Here is a 19,313-nt window from a genome sequence, read left to right as displayed (position 1 = left end):
TTAAAAATGTTTACCCTGACTTGCATTTAGGGTTCTCGAGCGAGGCTGAGTGAAGAAATAGTCAGGAAATGTCATTTTGAAATTTAAGGCTGTTTGAAAAAGATAACTCCAAGGCTTTTAGAGTGTTCTGGGGGTTGAAGTTCCTTATAGACCATAAAGTGGGGGTAGTATGTGTGTGTGTGTATGTGTGTGTGTGTGTGTGTGTCCAAGCGATGCAGGAATCCTCTGTTTAATCCACTACAGTTTTTATCTAGAATTTTAATTGAAGTCGCCTAAATCATTTATATAATATATACTTATATAATTATAAATTAAATGTTATATTGAATGTAAACCCTGTAGCATAATACATACTAGGGCTGTACTATTCACATCAAAAATAATATAGAGATATTAGTTTTGACCTGAATATTACAGCCCTAATATGTATTATCTATATTTTTAGCTAAAACTGATATAAGATATATATCTCAATATTTTTTCATCCCTTAAGGTAATAACGAAAATACATTTCAGAGACAAAACTACATGTTTCAATATGTGTACAGGCACTTTTATTAACATTCAGCTGTAGATGAAAATGAGATTTGAGGGAGAGAGGCAAGGAAAGGTGAAGAAGAAAAATACAAACTGTCAGAGTTTATTGGAATGCAGTCTGTTTCAGTATAAATGATATTGTCACATTTTATGTCTCGTATTAAAATATATCAATAATTGTAAAAAAAATAATTATTGTATCATTGTATTGTTACCAAGTTCTTACCAGTACACAACCCTAGACAATTTGTGTAGGGTAGGGATGTGAGATATGGCCCTAAATCAATATCAGAATATTTCAAGGTGTTTTTACGATAACAGTATTCTTGTTGATACAACAAAGCACAATTTTTTTTTGTATTAATTTCAATTATATACTACTTCAACAAAATAACAGTTTAATACATTCAGTAGAATGCAAATAATCTGTAAGCATTTTTCTATTTGTCTATTTTTTTTAAACAACAGTATCTTACCAATACAGATTTAATGTAAATGTAATAAATATAAAGTAATGTAACAACAAAAATCTACCCCAAAACTAAAGTGCTGCATATTTAGTGCATGCATATAAACTGCGAACAATCAAATGTAGCTATAATCGTAAGTGCGCAAGGTGTGAAAATAGGCTGTTGGCGGGGTGTAAGATAGCAATGAGCATCCTAGCATTCTAGCACAGGGTGTAGGATATGACCCAAAGTGTTACGTCTAAAAAACTGTGAGCCCCTTATAAAGAGTACATCTGCATGTTGGTGATTACTGCATTACAGCGTCGGTTCTGTGTTTGACGCGCTTTATATGCGTATTAATAACTGTGGTGAGGTGCAGTCAGCTCATCCCCCCATTACTTGTGGTGGTGAATTCATTCTTAGAGCAGAGCGCTTCCTGTTTGACAAACCCACGCTGGAGAGTGTGTCTCAGATGCTTTCCTGCCTCGACCTAAACACTGAACTCAATCATCTGCCTCTCGCTGACAGGCCTTACTCTCTCTCTCGCTCTCTCTCTCTCTCTCTCGTCTCGCAGGAGTTTGTTTAGAGGTCCGAGCCAAATGGTGCTGTGTGTATCCAAACCGGCTGAACTCCTGCTTTTTTTGTTGCAGTATAGATTTTTCCACCCCACCCAAACTCTTTGGCAGCCGGCGCAATCGTGATGCAGCAGTGTTGCACTGCGCTCCAGTTTCCCCACAACGCTGCCTGAAAAACAAAAGAGAGCCACTCCAATGTTCCATCCACCCCCGCCCCGTCCATCCCACCCCCTCCCAGCCTCCCCTTCCTCGGTGCAGACAGGGGCCTGGTGCACCAGCAAGGACAGAGTTTCCTGGACAGAGGCATTGTGGGAGAGTGGTGCCCGCCTCTCGTGGCACAGTGCTGCTCCTATTATTCTCAGCTTTTTCCTCCCTCTGACAGCTGCACCTTCCCCATCAGGCACACAGCCACGCTCGATGAAGGACCAGCGAAAGTGGAAAAACAGCTCTGATGACCCTTTAAAGACACATCCTGAGGAATTTCCTCTTATAGAGTTCCTCAGAAAGAGCCATCAGGGCTTAAGAGCCCCAGACACGGATACATTATTACATACTTAGAGACTAATGAACAGATAGACATAGATATTAACATCTCTATCTATCAACAATTTTCTAATAACTATTTAGCAACAACTTTCTAACACATCTATCTATCTATATATCCATCTATCTATTGGTCTTTTTGTCTTTTTATTAATTTATTATTTTTTTATTATAGTATATTTGTCTATATGGAATTCATTTCTAATACTTTACCTAATACCTTTTTATTTTATGTTTTATTTTATTTTTCTTTTGCTTTGCAAGCACTGGTATTTCCTTCGGGAAGCTGGGTGTGCATTGAAACTTTCGCCAAAACAGAAACCAACCAATTGTTTAAATTTCGTTTTTTTGTTTAGCTTTTTTGCTCACCATTAATTAGATAAAATAGCCTGTAAAATAGCAATTATTTTTTGGAATTACAAAATTGCTATTTGCAAACTAGACTAGAGCAGTAGAGTAAATTTAATCACACATTTACCTCATCAGTGCTGTTTTAATCATGAATTTACTTCAGCAGTGTAGTAGTAAATTTATATCAGAAGTGCTTTTTTAGTCACAAGTAGGAATATTCACAATAAGTTAAGTTACTTCAGCTGAAGTTACTATTCTTTCCCTTTACAGCCCATATTTTTAGGTGGAATACAGACTGTTAGGAAAATGTAGTAAACTGACCTAATGCTAAACGCTTTATTCCATTAAAGTATAGTGTGAAAATGTATTTAAACTTCACAGTCAGCAGCTCCTAATATCAGAGTAAACACTGCATTTTAAATATGTTACATAATAAATGTTATGGGATGGTATTTTTGACTAGGCAAATTCAGTTCTTTACTGCTGTCCACACACTTCCTATAGTGGTTGGGTTTTTTAGCTCATATTTCATATTTCTCAACACAGTTTAAATGATGACTAGTTTTCAGTGACCTCCTTAGTCCTTTACTCAGCGGTGTGATGATCTCATATTGTCTTGTCTTTCAAAAGTGTTAAACTAAATAAAAAAAATAGATTCATTTTTTAATTGACAGTGACAATATGGTATTATAGTAGCTCATTGTATTGCGTAGTAGTTTAGTAATTAAGTAATTACTGAATTACTGAGCACACAGCACCACTTCCACCACCACCTCTCTAACCACTCAGTTTACTACACGGCCGTGTGGATGAGGGACTCATCGCTTCACACGACAAAGAAGGGAAGTGACTCCGGCCGCGTGGTTTTTACCACATGGTTTAACCTGGTTTCAAGGTTTAGACTTCTGCTTTATAGGCTGCGTTTTCAGTGCCGTGGTGTTCAGGAGTGGTTTTATAATTTTGTGCAATGCACATAAAAATGAACTACTTTGTTTCCTTAATTTACTTTGACTTTTGACTTTTACTTTTCACATAACATCATACCGCTTGAGGCACTGCTGAGCGCTGTGTAGAACAGATCGCAAGCGAATGCTAGCCAATTAGCATAACAAGCTAACATACTGGAGTAATGGTAGTTCAGATCTGTGAAGTCAAACGCTTGTCTCCCTCTGTTCTACCTGGAGAGAAATGAGAACAGTACTTTATCTGAGGAGCTCCTGCTGCTGTTCCTTGCAATATGAGTGTTTTTAATATGAGTAAAAAAAAAAAAAAAAAAGCAAACAGCAATTGTTCACTCAGACAGAGATGAATGGAATTGAAAAGAGGAGCCCAGAATCGACCCTGGGTACAGAATAATTTATTTAGCACAAGTGATTAAACTCCATTAAACTCTGGATACGAGGTACAAAAAAGCTTTAAGAGCAGTAACTATAGCCCTTTTAAATATGTTAATACTGTAGCTTGGAGCATAATATTAAAGCACACTGAACTGAATTATTTTTTTACTGGAGAAAGAAGAGAGTTGTGGCTGATTTTAATACTTTAATGCATTTAATAGCTTTAAGAATAACATTTTTAATACTGATATGAAACTTGTGTCTTACTTGTGCAATAGAGCTTTTGATAAATATATTTTAAATACTTAAACAACAGTATTTTAGGTCAGTTTATAGTGTTTATTGAACTATTGAAAAGGCCCTTTTTTAAGGTCTTTTGTTTAAATTCTTCCGCTTTTTTCTGATAATGAAGTCTAATTTTGTGGAACAAAGTAATCAACGCCTTTATTTAAAGTCTTATTGTTTTATATTTTTGGTACGCCTAACAGTACTGGAAGTCACAGGCCTATAGAAAAGCCCAGTTATGCAAACAAATAAAAAATAAATATATCTTGGAATATATTTTGTTCGTACCACCCAGCACTAGTTTGACCTATTGTATTTTAGACCATCACACAGTGGAAATGTGTATTGTGGTCAGACGAATCAGTCTTCCAGATCGTTTTTTGGGAGAAGAAATGGACACCATGAGCTTTAAACCAAATTTGGACAGAACCATTCAGATTGTTATCAGCTACAAGTCCATAAGCCAGGGTCTGTCATAGAATGTGGGTGTTTCAGTACACTTCTGCATCAATAATTATGGGTTGGAATCACAAGGCATCTTATGATACAATATTTTCACAATATGCTGCCTACAATAACGATGATCTCATGATGCTCTATATATAGCAAGACAGTTCTCTATAATACTTCATGCCATCAGTTACTGTTACTGAAGAAGATTAAATACTCCTAAATATGCAAATATCAGGAATTATGTGCTTATTTGTGTGAGTTTTACAGAATTTGACCACCAATTTTCTTCATCACAGATTTATCCTATTCATTTGATTATAGCGCCACCACATGGAGTATTGAAGCAGTAACTATAGTAAATCATATTGTGGGGCAAATCTTAGGAAGTTTAGAGGGGCTATGTTTCAGTATGTGTAAGGAATTTTCAAACAAAACATGTAATAACAGCGTAAGAGGTGTTTGCAGGGAGAGTATCACAAAATAACACTTGAATACGGTGAATTCGGACAGGTATAGGGCTAGGCAAAAAGTCTATACAGTAAACAAAAAGTAATAAGTAGAGTGGTCAAAAGACACCAAAAAAGGTGTCTGTATCAAAGAAAATAATAACACTTAGTAACAGTTAGTAGAAGAGCTAGCAAGCTAGATTCAATATCCAGCAAGGGAAAAACGGAAACAGGGTGGTATATATACAAAGGCAGACAGGTGAGTGCAATCAAAAGCTCGGGGAGCAGGAACGCTGTAGGAGTCAGGGAAGTCCAGTGAAAGAGCATGCTGGGAATTGGAGTGTTGTTGTTAAGTTCAGAGTCCCATACAGGAAGACTGACAGCATCAGTCTTCCTAGACTAAATTCCTTCTAAATGTCTTTTAAATGTTTTGAGAAGGAATGACAATATCACAAAGTGGCAAATGCTTTAGAATCCTATTTTTTTTAAATGTGTTGCAAGCCTTAAATGCAGAATTGGATGTTTGCTAATAAATAAAATGTAGTTTAGCAGATGAATTAGGAATTTTCTTGGGTTTACACTTTCTCCAAAATTTACTAAAAATAAAGGAAATGAAGAAACACTGTACTTTTGTTTTATTAGCATTTTCCATACTGTCCCAAACTTTTCTAACTTCTAATTGGGATTGTATATAAGCTAGCAGTTAGCACTGTCTCGTATTTCATTGCCTTTATAACCACTTAAAAGCAGCTGAGGTAGGTGGTGTATGCATATATTTAAGGGACCAGGAAGTAGCTTCTATGATAAAGGTGATAAAAAGGGCTAAAATAGCAAAACTTGTGATAAATGCTGCTGCTTGCAGAAGTCAAAACATGTAGGATGAGTCATCTGAAACTCCTACAACAGGGCGACAAATGCTAACCACAGGCTTCCCACCGTATCCACCCACACTGATGCCCACTCAGGAGTCAGGGATGGGGCTTTAGGTCTGCAGATTAAAGCAGATCAGTTGATACTGATGGATTTTCTTCCCCCTCTCTGTTTTGTGGCAGGGCGTTAAAGAAGACCCGGCCAAGCCCAAAGAGGTGAAGGTCACGGGCAAGGCCGGCTGGCTGAAGAAGTCCTCGGGGAAGATCCTGAGCAGCTACAAGGACCGCTATGTCCATCTGGACAAAACAGAAGTGGCATTGTATGACAATGAGGTAATGAGATAAAGTCTGCTCACTCATCGTAGACTTGGCCCTGTATCAAGTTGCTGTTTAAAGTGTTGTGAAATGAAAATGGTACATCAAATTGAGCATTCTGAACAAGCTACTTTATTTTTCGGACAATAAATTAATAAAATCCATTAATTAATCCTGGGAAGTTTCTCCAGCACTAAGGCTGGGGGCAGCAGCATTAGCATTGGCCGCTAACAGCAGTGCTAGCTCTTTCGCCATTCAGAGGTGAGTATATTAGACTGTAGTCTGTGTGTTTACAGTGTTAAAACAAGCCACATGAGACAAAGCGCTAGCTGATAGCACCCTGGTTTACCAGAACTCTCAGGATTCCATAGTGTAGCGCTATCGGGGGGCGTTTATGCTAATGCTGCTGCACCACGCCTTAGTGCTAAAGAAACTTCACTGGAAACTCATCCTTAGACAAAATACTGTAAATGAAAGGAAGCGATTTACTTACCCAAATAAACGGTTTTCAGGAGAGAAATCTGTGGAGATTAACATCCAGCACTCTTTTGACTTAGAAAAATATATATTTTTTATAAGAATTACAGTTTTGTTTACTTGAGCCTTGCTACCTTACTAGTGTTGTTAATTCACCTTATAATCCAGTGCACATTATGTATGAAAATAGACCAGGCGCACCATATAATAAGGCGCACTGTCAATAAACGTCTATTTTCACATATTTACTCATGAGGCACACCGGATTATAAGGTGCATTTTAAGCAACAATAGTAAGGAAAGTGTGTCAAACATTAATCTACACAGATTTCTCTCCTGAAAACTGTTTATTTGTGTGAGTAAAACTCTTCTTTTTGTGTAAAGTAGGTTTGATGTTTAATATTTTCAACAGTTCGGTTAGCAGCAGTGCTAGCCACAGTTAGCAGCACTTGCTATTTGCGGAGTGGCTTTACTGCTCCTTACAACCTGACTGGTAGAATTCATAAATAAGACGCACCAGATTAAAAGGCACACTGAGGATTAATATTATAAGCAGACATGAAAGGAATCAGAGAGTGATCATTAAACACTTATTGTGCTACATGATGCATGTGAACTTTCAGGTGTAAAAACACTGAATAGGGATCAATAGTTTTACGGATGTTCAAATAATAGATAGTGTTTTGCATGAAGACAGTGTGCATTTAAATAGACTCTTCCATTTCTATGCATTTTTATAATTAAATGGATGCCAGATAGATGACATTCAGTGACTTTCTATTTCAAGTTGTTCTTGAGTGTGTGGTAGGAGTGGTGCTGACTGGTGGGTGGAAACTGAATGAGGGTGAAAATATGGGTTAGGTTTTGACACTTATGCCAAAAATCTTAAAATTTAAAATACTATTTTGATGACTTCTTTTTAAATGACTGAAAAAAAATAAAGTGGGTGTGGCTTACAGCAGAAAAGAGAAGTAGATTTAATATAATTCAGATTTCTGAACAAATATATCTGACTACTTAGGTATTAAAAATGGTATTGAAATGTTTGAACCCTTATGTGGTGTTCGGGTCTGTGGGACCCGTTTTCATTTTTCATCAAATGATACAAAAAAAATATTTTTTCTAACTCAAACTCATTGGCATTGGCTCATTTTTTTGTGAAAAACATATATCAAAACACATTTATATTACATACAGTATGTTTGGCCAAGGGCTAATAAACATTGCTTCATTTGTAAATTTGAAACTAAACAAATGTTCTACTCATATCTTGAGTTTAATTCATTTTCTTTTACATTTTATTTAAAAAACTAATAAAAGAAGAGTAGCACTTTTTGAAAGAAATGTAACATAAGCAAGGTAAAGGGCAAATATTAACCATGTAAGCTGTTTATATTGCTTGCAATTTAGGTGAAGCAAGCATGTGTAAAGCATTTTTATGTAAAATTGCTTAATTTTGCTGAATTAAATACAATTAACAAAGTAAACGAGTAACAAAAATATGAACACCACACAAGAGTTAATCTTTAAAAAATATTGAATTGAATGGCTCAGTACTCTAACAGTGCTTAGCAGCCCTAGCTACAAGTATCTGCTGCATTCCTGCTCTTACATTCTTCCTTTGAAGGCCTTGTTTATGTCTGAATGTAAACAGGCTGGATGTTCTCTTCCCACAGGACTTAAAGAACTGCGTGGAGCGGATAGACCTGGAAAACTTCGACAAATGCCACGAGTTACGCGGTCCCTTCCAGAAAAAGAACAGGCTAATACTGACGCGGACTCAGAAGAGTGGGAGTAAGGTAAGCGCTGACACTGCTCGCTCATTAGGAGCCACACTGCGACGTCAGACCCAGCAGACCCCTCCACTCGTCTCTTGTCTGTGGTATAAAGAGGGCCTCTCATCAATTAACAATGCGATACATAGTGAGGGCAGACTGGCGGTCCATGACGTCACCGGTTCAATATGGCATGCGGGAAAAGCACACAGGGCCTTTGTGTGCAGCGTTATGAATCAGACACATATTGACCCAGACTCAAGACCACTGACAAGGCTGAGGATTGCTCAATCCTCCTGCTTTATCTTCCTGTGACATTTTACACAGATAAGATTAAAAATCAGAAATACACACTGTGCATGACAGCATGCAACTTCTTGAATCACACAGATATATCACATTCACTCTTAAAAATAAAAGTGCTACGATGGGATAGCCATAGAAGAGTTATTTTGGTAGTGCTTAAGTATATTTCTTCATTCTGCTAAGCTAGGCCACTCAAGTTTTTACATTAATAGTTGAATATATATTAATCTGTAATAAAATATACCAGCCCTGCTTAAAATAATAAAAAAAATGTGGTGTTTGACAATATTTGATTAAAGGTTTACTGAGAAAACTCAAAATAAGTCAAAATAAAAGAAAATAGGCCAAATAATATATTTTTTATTTGTTAGTATACATCTTTTTCTTAATACAATCTGGCCTGAGGACTCAAGACTCTTATTGTGAAGCACCAATATCTACAATAAGTGTGTACTAACCAGACTGGAGCTGGCAAACAGTGATGCTGTTTCCGAGCTAAATTTATTGCAGATTCTTTATAACAGCCATCTTAATTTGGCCTTCATTCCAGTTTTAAGTGATATTTAACCATCGAAAATGTGCTAAAAAAACAACATCAACAATTATTTTAAGTTCATAGCCTGTCATGATAACTGTTTTTTAATAGGGGTGTCACGATTCTCTAAATCCTTGATTTCGATTTTATTTCCAATTTTAGGGTCACGATTCGATTCGATATAATAATAATGAATAATCCTTACAGAAAGTGCAACAAAAGAGAAATAAGTAAAACCTGGAGAGCAGTGAAATAGAAAGTTGGATTAAACTAGCTAATGTTAAATTAGATAAATACAGTTTGAAAATAACTTTCGCAATATGATGTAAATCTGTTGTACACCAGACATGTTTTGCCGTGCCATTGTCTATAATTGAGGCATGTATGTTGGTGCCAGAACTGTGTGCTGACCCACATTGAATTTTCATGACTCTGAGCATTGTTCAGATTCCTCCGCATGCTACAATCCACTGTTAGCTCAGTTAAAGCTACTATCCTAGTCCTGCACAGTTTGTATCTTTCTGCTTGAAAACAGACAGTTTGTAAATAAGTATTAAACTAAGTAAAATTATATTGGGCATGATTGTTGATTCTAAACGCTTTATTTAAGTTCATTTATTCAAAAAGATTGTAAAAATGAACTTGAAATTGCAGTTTATCCACTCTAGCCCTCTGATTTTTTTTTATCATGGAGCGCCTGCCACTGGACACTGAGAAAAATACTGAAAACAAATATAAATAAAAATATATAATTCAAAGTTCATCCAAAGACTAGATTTCTTAACATAACTACATTTAAACAAGTTAAAAGAACTTGTGATAACTGTGCTGTGACAAGTCATCCCCTGAGAGAATCTCCTACCACAGTTTTGATATTATTGTTATTGTTTATGAATTCCTCACACTCAAGATAGGAAAATGAAAGCAGGCACATCCTGTCCCTATCTCACGACACTAAGTCAGTTCTAACTGAAATAATTCTGTTTATAGTTCTAAAAACCCGTTTTCTGACTGTGCAGAAACTTGTGGTAGATGAAAACAGCCACAAACCATCGCTGTTTTGCTTTCATGTAGGCTGAGCATGTTCTTCAGGAGGTTACTGTGTCAACCCAGGTCAAGTGCAGGAGATTCAGTGACTCCATATTATCCATAATATTTTCTATTATTTAAAGAAATCTACATGTTTCTCCAGTTTAATCCACTTTTTACTTATTCCTTAATCCACCTATTTATTTTAAAGGTATTTTCCTTTATAGATCGTTGGTTGTTCAGATAAGCATTTTCAGTTAAATAAATCATATAGCAGATGAACACAGTGATATTTGATAATTAAAATTACATTTAAAGGTTTTACAGAAAGTGTGCAATAATTCTTTAAACAAAATTAGACAGGTGCATAAATTTGGGCACCCTTGTCGTTTCATTGATTTGAATACCTTCAGCACTAATTATTGGACCACAAAATGTGTTTGTTAAGCTCATTGACCCTTGACCTACAAACACAAGTGAATCTAATTATGAGAAATAGTGTCTGAAGAGTGGAAACATGGGAGCATCAAAACACAACTCTCATATGACCTGAAAACAAAGATTGTTCAACATAATGGTTTAGTGTAAGGATACAAAAAGTGGCAGGTCAAGAAAAATCTCAGATAAGTAGAGGAGAAGGATGGTGAGAACGGTCATAGTCAACCCACAGACCTCCAGAGCTCCAAAGATCTACATCATCATCTTGCTGCAGATGGAGTCACTGTGCATCGTTTAACTATTCAGCGCACTTTACACAAGGAGAGGGTGTATATGAGAGAAATGCAGAGGAAGTCTTTTCTGAGCGCACGCCACATACAGATCGCTTGAGGTATGCTGAAGCTAAAGCACATGTAGATAATCCAGCTTTATTTTGGAATAAGGTGCTGTGGACTGATGAAACTAAAATTGAGTTATTTGGAGGGTGGTTATTTATGCATGGAGGAAAAAGAACACAGGATTTCAACACAAGCACTTTACTGCTCCCCAAAGTCAAATCTGGTGGTGGTTCATCATGCTGTGTGATGGGGCTGTGTGATCAGTGCAGGTACTGGGAATCTTGTTAAAGTTGAGGTTCACATGAATTCCAGTCAATATCAGCAGATTCTTGAGAACAATGTTCAAGAATCAGTGAAAAAAGTTGAAGTTAAAGTTGCGCCGGGGCTGGATACTTCAACAAGACAACGACCCTAAACACTAAACACTGCTCTAAATCTACTAAAGCCTTCATGCAGAGGAACAAGTACAACATTCTGGAATGATCATCTCAGTCCCCAGACCTGAATATTATTAAAAATCTGTGGTGTGATTTAAAGTGGGCTGTTCATGATCAGAAACCATCAAACCTGACAGAACTGGAGATGTTTTATAAAGAAGAATGATCCAAAATACCTTCAACCATAAACCAGACTCTTATTGGAAGCTATAAGAAGCGTTTAGAGGCTGTTACTTCCTGTAAATCCTATAAACTTCATTTCACTTCTCAAATATCACTGTGTTCATCTGCTATATGACATATTTAACTGAAACAGCCAATGATTTATACAGGAAAATCATGAAAATGATCAGGGGTGCCCAAACCTTTTCATACCACTGTACGTGTCAAAATGTTTGTGGTCACCTCTTCTACTTTGTTGTACCTATTGCTGGCACCTGATATGCAAATGCACACATAAATGCTTATCTAGTTCCTAGGAAGAAGTACTGAAAATAGTTTAACACTCTCAAGAACAGATAAACATGGATGTATTGGCACCATGCCTAATGCCAGAAATAGGCTAGAGAGATAACAGTGTTTTCTGGAATAATGTTCCAACATCCTAAACTCACTATTGTTTTTGTCATTGAATGCAATGCTGTGCTGCAGACACAGTTACTCCAACAAAATCTCCATGAAACATGTTTTATTACCCTCGATTTCAGAAGAAACAGCAAATAATGAGAAGATACTCAATACCTTTCTCCAGGTATAGATGGCTTCTGATGTAGAGTACTTAAGCTTTATTAACCCTTTATCAGATCAACAGAATAACCGGACTTTGTTAAACACACAGCCAAACACGCTTTGCATCACACATACACATATTAAGCTGCTAATTTTAACTTTGCTGTATCAAATTACCACTGTTGTTGAGATCATGTAAATCATTCCAGTGGTTGACATAGACCAGTCTTTTATTATATCACATTATTGATTCACCAGTGCATTTTTAAATAAATCTAGCTCTAATACACAACTTCACATTTTATAATCTTAAAAGTGATGTAGGTTTTTGTTTATCTGCTCCTTGTCAACAGTCTATTTTCAAGCCTTACGCCAGTGCGGTTAAATAGCGTAAAAAAAAATCTACACTGATGGGTGTGGTGGTCTGGAAATGAGGTGTGTTCAGGTACATTTCTGGTGTGCTGTTATTTTGGCAGCAGAAAACACAGGTGCTCCACTGACTGAAATGAACCTAGACAACAGTTTATCATCAAAAGTCCATTCCTGTTGGTGCACCCAGCATGCTGTGTACCCCCCTGCTCGATAAACACACACACGGACGCACTGTAGAGTGCAAACCCGACTTTTAACTCACCAATAAACAGAAGAAAGAATAAAACAACATTACTGTTCCCTTAAATGAGCTGCTAGCGTACCTTCACAGCATTAGGTCAGTATCCTCTGCTGAGATGCACAGAAGCGCAGATCTTTTAAGATACGAATGCATCAAAGTCTGTACCTGACTCTTAAAGGGAATGACAGCTGGCACACTGATTGATTTATTTCACATTACGCCCAAAACACACCCAAGATTAATTAAGAGAATTATTAAATGCCTTTTGCGCCTTTCAAGCAGTGCAAGGTGTATTTTTTTTAGTGCCCTAACAATACCAAGGACACACAGACACACCCTTAATTCCAATTGACTGGTTCGCTATAGATCGCTAAAATAGAGCCCTATGACTGTGAAATTCTCTTAATTTGAGAAATTGTTGGAAAAATTGTGGCTTTGTTGTTTGTTTAAGCATCTGTCTCTCCAGTTCTCTCCATTCTCCCACTCTCTGGATCCAAACTCTCCACCCAGGCTGGAGTCTGACAGTTAGGAGGAGAGTCTGAGTAACTGCTGAGGACATTTGCAGTATTTATCATTGCAGATATTTCCACTACCTTCATTCCACTTCAGCTCAGAGATAGTTTCGATATTTGTGTAGAGTGTTCTATCCTCCATGACCTGCCTGCAGAGCACGCCAGTGGAGAATTCCAAGCTTCAGAAATGCAGAGGAGATACCTAAGCAGTGAAATATGCTGTATTACTAACAGATGACGAGACTGGAGTGCTGGCTAGCTCTGGAGAGCGCAACAGATGTAAAAAGTGTGTGTGTGTGTGTGAGCAGCCAGACCCAGCCTGTCACTTTTTCCTCTCTCCTGAATACAGCGAGGAGCCAGCTGTGAGTCAGAGAGCAGCTCCAGTGACTTTATTTTAGCCTTAAAACTCACATGATGTAGTTCTGGAAAAAGAAGTTTAGGGCCTAATGACCACATCACTGACTTCTGTCACACTTTAGGGGTTTGGCGTGGGACACTACAGGACCTTACAGTGATTTGACAGAGTTACGAATAGGAAAAAGGTTTAATGCATCGTGAAATTTTCAGTAGGCCTCAAACTGATTTGATTGTTCTGGCCTAATCAGATTTACTATACATTGGAAACAGATTGAAATCACAAGAATGACAGAAGGAACTACTGCAGCAATGAAAAATGAACAAATTTACGTTTTTTATTAGACGGAAATAAAAGTTTCAGTTTAAGAATGAGATGAACTACTGGATTTCTTTTTTGCAATTAAAATGCAATCAAAAGTGCATCAAAATGCCTCACAATAAACCATGTAAAAACATTCTCTAAGCTTTCTGGTCAGACACTGGTAAAATTATGAATGAGGTTCCGTAACCTTTTGTTCTATTCTTTCTTTTTGTTTGCAGAGCTTTCTGCTAAGCTGCCAATAGTAAAAACTGTAGCTTTGGAAAATAAATAGCCATATATTTAGCTGTTTTAATAAAAAGCAGATGCTATTTGAGTTTCTTACTGGTTGAATGTCCGCTAACTTGTTATCTGGGTAGATACGTTAATGAAATACTACAGGGGGAAACCAGTTTAATTTAAAATCAAAAGGCTGATATGCTGTTTGTAAATACTAAATGTTTAATGTTTTTAAATGAGTATTTTTAATCATCTTTTTTAAAATCCAGAAGTTCAGGTGCAGATATGTCAGGCACAGCAAAAAATAATGTGACTAAAACTCTAGAATAAAAAAGAAAACCTAAATTATATATTATTTTTGCAAAATTTGCAACACGAATCTGCACAGTAAAATCCGTAGCTAGACTCACCTACTCATTTTATAGATTACAGCGCATGATTACAGGACCAGAAACAAATCAGATTTTTCTACCACTCAGCTAACAGTTTTTGGTTTGTTGAACATTTTCTGAATGTTCTGGTAATGTAAATTTAGCACAGTGTCAATATTTCAATTTCTTGCGTTCTGGGAATGTTATTTCTAATGTTTCCATAATGTTATTATTCGTCTAGCTGGAAGATTATGTGAGAAATGTTCTAATAACATTGTGATGCAAATCGTTATTGTGTTCGATGTTTTTCAGAACGTTCCTGGAAAAATATTTCTGGAACCTTTTCAAAATGTTGCTAAAAGTTCTTATAATATTCTCTTTTAGCTGGTAGATACCAGTTTGTACAATATGTGTTTCAACAGTAAAGATGCAGTTCAGAGGAGCTTAGCTCTGATTGCTTTGTTTTGTACAAACTGGTGCTGGTTAAACGAAGAACAGTATTGTTTTAAATGATATTTAGACTTGATCCAGACTAGAAATACATTTGGTGAGAGTACTGGAAGGTCCACCATATGGTCTGTTACCCCAGAAACCCCTCCTTCTTAAATATGACTTAAAATAACTTTTTTGGTGAAAATTAAAAATGGTCAAGCCAGATTAGATAATATTTTCACCACAAACAAATTGAACCAAGGGTAAAACATCCTAGAATTACTAATAAAGATGTGCAACCCCAACCTATCAACCTACACCAAACCAAATCTACCTATCTGTCTATCTATCCACCCCCTCATTCACGCACTCACCCACCTATCGACCAACTTACTAACCCACCCCATTATCTCCCTATATACTAGTGCATTTACAGTTACAGTTACAGCCAGTAAAAACCCAAAAATCAGTGTCTCAGAAAATGTAATTATTATATAAGACCAACTGATACTTTTAACAGTGTGGGCAGTGTGCCAAGTCCTGTTGGAAAATGAAATTTGCATCTTCATAAAAGTTGTCAGCAGAGGGTTTTGTGGGAAAGATTTTGTGGGAAAACACTGCACTGACTTTAGACTTGATAGAACACAGTGGACCAACACAAGCAGATGACATGTCTTTCCAAACCATCACTGATCATCAGTAAACTTTGCTTTTCATTGGGAAATTTCTGGAGGAAGAGTGGAGAGACACACAGGTTTCTGAAAGAAGCAAATGTCTCTATTCAGATTTCCTCTGAAAGCTTCTATATGTAAAGATGAACAATCTCAATTATCCCATTTTAAAAATCGCATTTAAATAATTTTATTTGATTAGCCACCAGCACTAGAACACAGTTATTAGTGCTATTTGTATTTATTCTCATGATAGGTTTTTACTGCCCAAATAAGACATCAAACCCTTTGCAGGCTATTAATCAAGGATTCAAGGAGACTAAATATAGTAAAAATGAAAATAGATAACAAGATAAATACACATAATATAAATAGGAGAGTAGGGGAGTAGGGATTAGCTGCAACATGAAACCAGAGTATAACTTTTGCCTTATGAATGAAGAGCAGTAACATAATAAAGTGTCTTAGTGCAGGTAAAGTGTCAGTGTTGTTTAAAGAGCCACTAAACCCTAAACCATATATTTTTTCCATGAATAGCTAAAAATGTGTTGCTTCAAAGTAACAAAACATACCAGACCTGCTTAAATTGTTAGAAACATTTCATAACCTTTAAAAAACTTTTTCACTGTGGTAAATTCTGCCTGTGCAGTGCCAGGTTCAACAGTCAGATTTACAGCTCTAAAATGAAAAATTATTTTGTAAAGTTAACCCTTAAACTTTGCATGACGTCAGACTCTCAGCGAGGCGAATGGCTCCCGCCTGAGAAATTTTATCAGTGCCGCAATGTGGACAGAGACTGCCCGCCGCGATCTCGGCCTCCCCGGTTTATACGTCACCAGTGTTCTGTTAAGTTGTGCTGCCTTGCCAAATTGCGCTTCCCTAGTGTATATATAGTGTATTGGTAAATTGCGGAATCAACCGGAGATCCGATGTAAACCTATAGTTACTTACACTTACACACAAGATAGCTAACGTTAACTAGCTCTGTAAACAGAAGCTGTCTGTTTATGCAGTATGCATATACAACTCAGAGAGACCTATAGTGTTTCACAAAGAATGGATTTTAATGTAAGGAGCTGTTTCTCAGTCTTATTCTCTCGTAGTCTTTCCTTATTTTAAACAGGCTCAGTAATACAGATAGTCTGGGCTATAGGGGAACTGAGCTCAGCATGAACCAGGATGTGTATCACTTCATTTAAATGCCACACAGCGGAACAATAGACTGTGTAAATAAACTTTTACTGACAATTGAAGAACAATTGAAGAGCTTGGATCTGTGGGTCTGGAGAATTTCTGCTGGAGCAAACAAGTTTATTTTGCTCAGACTAAACACATTCTTGGTGTAGTTGCTCTTGGCCTACAGTTATCTTTTTTGGCGTGGATCCAGATCTGCTCCTCTGTGGTTTGGGGAGGCGCTGAACAGGATATATCATTCCCCGATTGTCTACACATCATTGATCCTTATTACTCCCAAAAGCAGAATGAGAATTACAGCAAATTGAGTGTGTATTTGTATGTGTGATTGTAATTTTTGATTGTGGATGTTTATATGCTTGTACATAGATTAGATTTGGAATCTCCGCAAGCTTGGAAGCGTTTGACTGCAGGGTTATGGGACTGACTCTTAGCTAGAATTGAAATGACTGTCTGCACTGTTATCTGCAAGTGATTTGTGTGTCTGGACATCACAAACAGAGCTGCATGGGTTAGTGTGGTATTGAGGTCGGCATCAGTATCTGACCTTTGATGCTCTTTTATGGACCCCCGCACTTCCTTCACTCTGAATTAGACGAGGCCGTTGTTTGACGCATTGTGAATGACTCAAAAGACATGTTGAAATCGTATTTGAGCAACCAGAGCACCCACACTGAGGCCCTGTCCACACGAACCCGGGTATTTTTGAAAACGGAGGTTTTTATCTCCGCTTTGGCCTTTCGTCCACACGAAAACGGCGGTTTTCGAAAACACCTCCCAAGGTGGAGATTTTTGAAAAACTCCGCTTCAGCAGAGTCGTGTGGATGGGGGAAAACAGAGGTTTTTGAAAACGCTGACACAGCAAGTCTGCGCATGTCTGCTTTTCCTTTTCGATCGGGAGGGGATTCTGTTTGGCGCAACAACAGCGAACTCCGGCCGTTTAAAGCATATTTACACCCAGCTGATCCAACTAATGAACTAAATGCCCTCTCTGACCCAACAGCGCCAAATTACCCATAACCAGCTTTAAACGCTGTAACACGTTTTACCAGTGTAGCTAAGACCAGTGATAGTGGTGTGTTTGACTGTTCTACACCTTACTATATCAGTATGAGCTTTAATTATACTGATCCAACACCAACCTGGATATACTGACAGACCAGCTAAAACTGATTATATGACTATAAAAAAATCAATCTGTATATAAAACTATGCTACAAATCAGATTGTATGTGGTTTCTAGATGTTTAGACTATAAAAAATCTGTCTGGATATAAATCTATGCTAAAAAAAATTGATTTTGTGTGGTGTCTGGATTTTCAGACTATAAAAATGTATCTGGATACAAAAATATGCTAAAAATCTGATTTTATGTGGTTTCTGGATTTTCAGACTACAAAAAATCAATCTGGATTCAGAAATATGTTACAAATCTGATTTTATGTGGTGTCTGGATGTTCAGACTATAAAACATGAGTCTAGATGTGAATATATGCTAAACATCAGGTGGTTTCTGAATGTTTAGATGATCAAAAATCAGTCTTGCATATCTAGATATTTAAAACAATTTTTCAGCTGTCAGTCTGAACATAGTCCTCAATGACGTTTAGCATTCTGTTCGTCTGGAGTTCAATAAATAGATTAGGTAGGAATATCAGATAAATAAATGCTAAAATTCCTTAAGAACGCTGCCAGAAGGTTGTTTGCAATTTTAGATACTTGACTAAAGTTTGGTTTGGACGATTTATACTTTTCTGTTTGGTCCAAACCAATATAGCAGGTGTAAAAGTGTCATAAAACACAGTCCAGATAAAAGGACCAAAATTTGTGCCAATCAAAAGAGTTAATATCACCTGAACCATGGTTTCGATTGTTTTTTTTAGTGTGAAAGCATCTTTTTAGATGGTTCAGAGTTGAGGTTGGGGCAGGCTATTTTCTACCAAAACAGCGGAAGAACAAAAATAACCAGTGTTGTGTCAAAGTCCTTGTGCGCACGCACATCATGCAGCAATATGGACGCAAGCTCTCGCATTCGTGGCTGTAGATTAACCTTTATTTATGAACAGAAATCAAATTATTCCTAGGTTAATCTGTTGGGCTGACTCTGCTGCATGATGTGCATGCACTTGCTGAGGCAGATTTTGGCACAGCACCTGGAAAGGCAACGTTCCAAACTGACAACATGCCAATGCCCAATAAAGACTCTTCTACCATCAGGAAGTTGCAAGGTTTTTTTAGCCAACCACTAAACTGCAAAACCAAAACCAACTAGACCAAATGTACACAGAGTAACAAACACATGAAACTTGTTTGGTCTTTGGTTTGGCCTTTCAGGTGTGAAAACCATTAAAAAGGACACCTATCTCAAGTATTGCTGTATATTTTGCACTATAAGTCACAC

The 19,313-nt window shown here is 37.1% G+C and overlaps 1 protein-coding gene and 1 long non-coding RNA gene across 2 annotated transcripts in view; one reads left to right on the top strand and one right to left on the bottom strand.

The window, feature by feature from the left end:
- The window catches only part of LOC125782198 (uncharacterized), a 374,822-nt gene that overhangs the window by 193,719 nt on the left and 161,790 nt on the right, over nucleotides 1-19,313 (bottom strand). The gene's annotated exons all lie outside the window — the stretch shown is intronic.
- The window catches only part of plekho2 (pleckstrin homology domain containing, family O member 2), a 45,423-nt gene that overhangs the window by 17,626 nt on the left and 8,484 nt on the right, over nucleotides 1-19,313 (top strand). The window contains exons 2-3 of the mRNA XM_007260221.4: nucleotides 6,029-6,178; nucleotides 8,314-8,436. Of these exons, the coding sequence (XP_007260283.3) occupies nucleotides 6,029-6,178; nucleotides 8,314-8,436 (273 nt within the window). The remainder of the gene's footprint in view (nucleotides 1-6,028; nucleotides 6,179-8,313; nucleotides 8,437-19,313) is intronic.

Source organism: Astyanax mexicanus, chromosome 16, assembly GCF_023375975.1.
Source record: "Astyanax mexicanus isolate ESR-SI-001 chromosome 16, AstMex3_surface, whole genome shotgun sequence".
Lineage (NCBI taxonomy): Eukaryota > Metazoa > Chordata > Actinopteri > Characiformes > Acestrorhamphidae > Astyanax > Astyanax mexicanus.
Note: the sequence above shows the minus strand (reverse complement) of the source record. Positions and strands in the feature narration are given on the sequence as shown.